Raw genomic sequence first — 5,123 nt, forward strand, 5'->3', positions numbered from 1 at the left:
TGACTATCGTGTGTTGAAGGGGATGTTAAAAAAACAAAGATGGTATATGCATACTCCCACTGATGCTGCTACTGTCACTACAACTATTGCTACTATACAAGCTAAGGGCGTTAAGGTGAAGCTACAAGGAATGTTTAGGCATATGTTGAACTAAATCAAAGCGAACTATGATCATGTAGGTTGTCAAAAGGGTGACAAAGCAATATCACAATAACGACTTTCATGATGAAGTTAGACCTTGGTTTAATTGATTGCCTTGGATCTTTCACCCATACATTCATTAAACAGAAATGTATGGCTTATTTTTTTCTATTTAGTTGTTTTAGTAGAAGTTGTACATTTTTGAACTCACCATACATTTTGAACATTGCTGCATCCAGTGTATATTTTTTTTTTCTACAGGGCAATCTGAATAAGTTGAACATAAAGGAAATAAAAACAAATCCACCGATATCCAATATTTATTTCCCGATATCCGATAAAGACACTGACCCCTATCACATAAATAAATAAAAACGAGAAAAAATGGGGTTTTTATAGGAAAATTTACGATAATTAAAAAAAAATGCGAATTTTTCTAGAGTAAACACGCCTCTCTTCTTCAGCGCGAAACGAAACGATGTATCAATAAAAGCCAAAAATTAAAAGAATTAAAACCAACTACCTAACAACCATAAAAGCGAGTTATTCGCCAATATCCGCGATTTGCACAAAATCCAAAAATCATGACCTGCCATCGACGGATACTAGCGAGCAACTGACAAATGAAAGGAATCACTTCATTCACTCGACAAAACAAAACGAACCAGCAATTAAATACGTTGGAAAACTATTTCCTTTGATTTTGGATTTTAATTAATGCATTTCTTGCAGACCCACTTTGAGACCTAAGGGGGTGTTCACGTGTTTGATTAGATGACTGGGAAAGTGGTTCAAGGTTTATTTCAGGGATTACTAACGTATCGGCTTCTCTTTTGAGAAAACCGAAATATGACTCGTTTATTCTTAAATCACCGGAATCTCTGTTTAAATCATCGGAATCGGTGATTTAAGAATAAACGAGTCATATTTCGGTTTTCTCAAAAGAGAAGCCGATACGTTAGTAATCCCTGAAATAAACTTTGAACTACTTCCCCAGTCATATAATCAAACCCGTGACCACCCCCTTCGGTATCAACGTGGGTCTGAAATAAATGCATTAATTAAACTCCAAAAACACAGGAAATAGTTTTCCAACGTATTTAATTGCTGGTTCGTGTTGTTTTGTCGAGTGAATGACTTGATTCCTGTCATTTGGCAGTTGCTCGCTAGTATCCGTCGATGGCAGGTCAGGTTTTTTTTGATTTTGTGCAAATCACGGATATTGGTGAATAACTCACTTTTATGGTTGTTAGGTAGTTGGTTTTAATTCTTTTAATTTTTGGCTTTTATTGATACATCGTTTTGTTTTGCGCTGAAGATGAGAGGCGTTTGTCCTCTCGAAATATTCGCTTTGTTTTTTCAGTATAGTCATTTGGCCTATAAAAACCCCATTTTTGCTCATTTTTCTTTCTTTATGTGATGTAAGGCCAATGTGGTTTAAGAAATTATCACTGACCCCTATATTGGTCAGAAAATATTGGCCGGTCCATATATCGATCGAGCCCTAATTGTTATAATGCCAATTTCTTTGGTTTTCTTATTTTATTAATTTCAGAAAAGAAACTCAATTCAATTTTTTTTTTTCTATAGGGATGTGTCATTCTACTGTATGCAGGTCTGATAGTGTGAGTCAGCAAAAACTCTTAGACCCAAAACCGATCATGATGGTGGGAAAACTGACAGAGAAGTCTATTGAAGAATTAACGGTTGGAATCTGGCGTTGCGGATCCTGTGGAAAAGCAGAGAAATCCCTTGTGACTTTAGATCTTCACATTGACACTGGATGTGAAGAGCTTTCACTAATAGAGTGTGATGTCTGCCCTGCAGTAGTTCATAATTACAGTAATTTTGTTGTTCATTTCTTGGATCACCAAATGGGAGCGACAAGGAAATGTGTCATTTGTTTAAGAGAATCTACTGGTGATATGAGACAACATTTAGTGTTACAAGATCACTTTTTGCCAAACATTTCTGAACTAGACCTACAGGAAAATGAATTACTAGTTTCACAGAATCCATCTGCAAGCGGCTACTCAAATTCATTAAAATCGGAATATGATGAAAAAGGTTTAGACGATCCAAAAACATACCTGCACAGTAAAAAGCACAGAAAATTAGAAAAACATAAAAGTATACACACAGGAAAAAATATATATGAATGTAATCTATGTAACAAATGCTTTCCTAAACCAACCCATTTGAAAAAGCATCAAATAGTGCATACAGGCTAGAGGCCAATTGAATGTGAGACATGTAAGAAATCCTTTCCTTCACTAAGCAGTTTGAATAACCATCAAATGGTGCATACAGGTGAGAGGCCATTTATATGTGATATTTGTAAAAAATGTTTTTCTAGATCAGGCAATTTGAAAAAGCACCAAATTATGCATACATGCTTTAGCCCATTTGACTTTGATGGATTTAAGAAAGGTTTTTTACATCATAAAATTTGAAACACCACCAAATTGTGCATACATGTTGGGGCCCGTTTTAGTGTAAGACTTGTAAGAAATCTTTTTCTCACTCAAGCAGTTTGAAACAGCATCAAGTTGTGCATACAGGCGAGAGGCCATTCAAATGTAATTTATGCAATAGAACATTTTCAGGTAAGTCGGCCCTGAAATATCACCTAAAAACACATTCTAGGAAGAAGTCTGATATTTAATAGTTTACATTTAAAACCTTCGATAGAATATTGATTTTCGTAAACAGAAGTGGATAGACGTTGAATAAAGCTGTTCCATGCAAGATAATTCTCTGATCTGAACTAACGCTTTGCTCTATGGAAATTTCTAGTTTTTTTTATGCTGGACTCGACATTGTCTGACATTGGACTCGACAAGTCTATGGTAAATTGACGACAACTGCTAGAAATAGGTCTGTTATTCTCATTGTCTTATTGTCATTGTGTTTAATGTTATTGTCTAGTGCCTGGTAAAATATCTATTTGAATGGGTAATTTCAACTGGGTATTCAAATAGAATTCTTTTATTTTCAAAACGCATGACTATCAGGATTATGAAGTATCCAACCATTTAACAAAAAACGAGATCCTGTGGTTCTTACCTTAGCGCACAAAAAAAAGAAATGGAAATTACTAGTTTGTAAGTAAATTAGGTTCAAAAATGTCAAAAAGCTTTATTTTCGAATGGCTTGAAAACCACAGAATAAATTGGAGTCCTATCAAAGTAAAGTGTTAATAGTCAATTATATTGTGAAATTACTCAGTGTACGAGTCATATTATAATCGTCAATTTTTTCATATTTTTCTCTTACTTAAAAATTTGTTCTTTTGATAATTTTCTTTCGGTGTTGTTTTCGTATTCATTTAAAACACTAAGCAGTTTCTTGCTCCAAGAAAAATTTAAGAAATATTAAAATTTTCTCAACGAAAACACTTTCCTAAAGACGGCGTAAGTGCATTGTGTAGTATATTAATTTGACTTTATATTTGACTCTGTGTTCCACTGTAATCCTTGTTTACAACACTCGAGTCTTGTTATATCATCGAATTCCACTTCATCTATGCTACGAGGTATGTAAAGACAAGTCAGACATGAGACAGTTCTGTTTGAAGTGCATGGTAAACTTTTGTCATCTTATTCACAAGGAAGTCAGGCTAAACTAAGTTGAACTGAGTCCTTACAAACTCTGAAGGATGAACCAAGAGCAGTTTTGAAATCCCTTTTTTGAATATTCTCAATCTTAGATGTTGGATCTTTGGTGAGACTACTTACTATATTACTAAATCTTTTAATTTTAGAAAATGATTGTAGCAGTAATTATTATTTTAGTAAATTTACTATTTCATGTGCGATGTCAATTGTGGTAAGCTTTTAGTCAATCCTATATCAATTTTTAAGCACAAAAAAAATGTTTTTCTTATTTTGACAACAGAATGTTTTAATACAAAAATTAATTTTAACTAAAACTGCCGACAAAGGACACAGGGGTTAACATAAAATGTGTTTTACCGCCAAACGTGATCTACAACCAGGGTTATCTCTTTAGATAATCGCTTTAGCGATTGAGGCATTTTTCATTTCTGTTAACAAGCTTTGTGTTACGGTCTTCATAAAATGACGGTGCACATGATTTGAAAAGAGTTGTGCCGGTTTCTTTGTACTCCTCCTTGCTACAGAAAGGCTGTCTCCAAGCCACTTCCTCATTTCAGGGTAAAGATAGATGTCACTTTACGCTAAGTCGAAACTATAGTGGCTGTTCAAAAATGCATGTGCAATAAAGGATGCACACAAATTCCCCAAACAGATCCATAAGTTCAAACAAATGTTCAAAATGCAAAATTATTGAAGCTATTTCATTGACCCAAAAGATGCAATGCATATGGAATTTAAGTGGGAACGAGTTCAAACTGCCGTTGCTGATCTCCTTTCAATGACTGGCTGTGCTGATCTTTTGAACAGATAAAAGCCAACACCTCAAGTGTGTCCCAGCTAGCCGCTCAATACTCTTTTCTTCGAGTTCTTTTTGGGTTCTAAGTAAAATTTCATTTTATCTTTGAATCATCTTTTTAGTGTCAAATTTCTTTGAAATGGCTCACAAAACTGATATACTATTTGAGTTACCCTTACTCTATGTCTGTCTACTCTAGTTCTGCCCTAAGATGGATAATAGTCTATCATAAACAAGTGAAATTACTCATTTTAATGCCAGCTTTGCCTCTCATAGTACCTATCTGTCTTGGCTTTACTGTAATTAGCCATGACTTGGCACTAAGTCTCTCATCACTTCTACAAAGTTAATCAAATTAAAAACTTAATAGACTCGGAATCTTCCTTTTTGGAAATTTTTTTTCCATGGAGGAGAATTGTGGATTTCCCGGCATTATTTAAAGAAATGATCCGACAATAAGCAAACAAAAGACATGTTTTTTTTTCAACTGAATATAAGGAGCAATACTTAAATTAAAAGAATGGATTCTGCACATGAGACGGGTTGCCCCCTCCTCAATACTTCGCTTT

At 34.5% G+C, this 5,123-nt stretch overlaps 1 protein-coding gene across 1 annotated transcript; it reads left to right on the top strand.

Annotated features, from left to right (window-relative positions):
• Positions 1-2,438: 2,438 nt before the first annotated feature.
• Positions 2,439-2,840, top strand: LOC148941923 (zinc finger protein 711-like). Its single transcript, XM_089103181.1, has 2 exons — positions 2,439-2,571; positions 2,658-2,840. Exons 1-2 carry the CDS (start codon positions 2,439-2,441, stop codon positions 2,804-2,806), a joined length of 282 nt encoding a protein of 93 aa, XP_088959307.1. The 3' UTR covers positions 2,807-2,840.
• The last annotated feature ends 2,283 nt before the right edge of the window (positions 2,841-5,123 follow it).

The sequence above is a fragment of the Artemia sp. Qi Xiang Cuo genome, chromosome 17, assembly GCF_049724085.1.
Source record: "Artemia sp. Qi Xiang Cuo chromosome 17, ASM4972408v1, whole genome shotgun sequence".
Lineage (NCBI taxonomy): Eukaryota > Metazoa > Arthropoda > Branchiopoda > Anostraca > Artemiidae > Artemia > Artemia sp. Qi Xiang Cuo.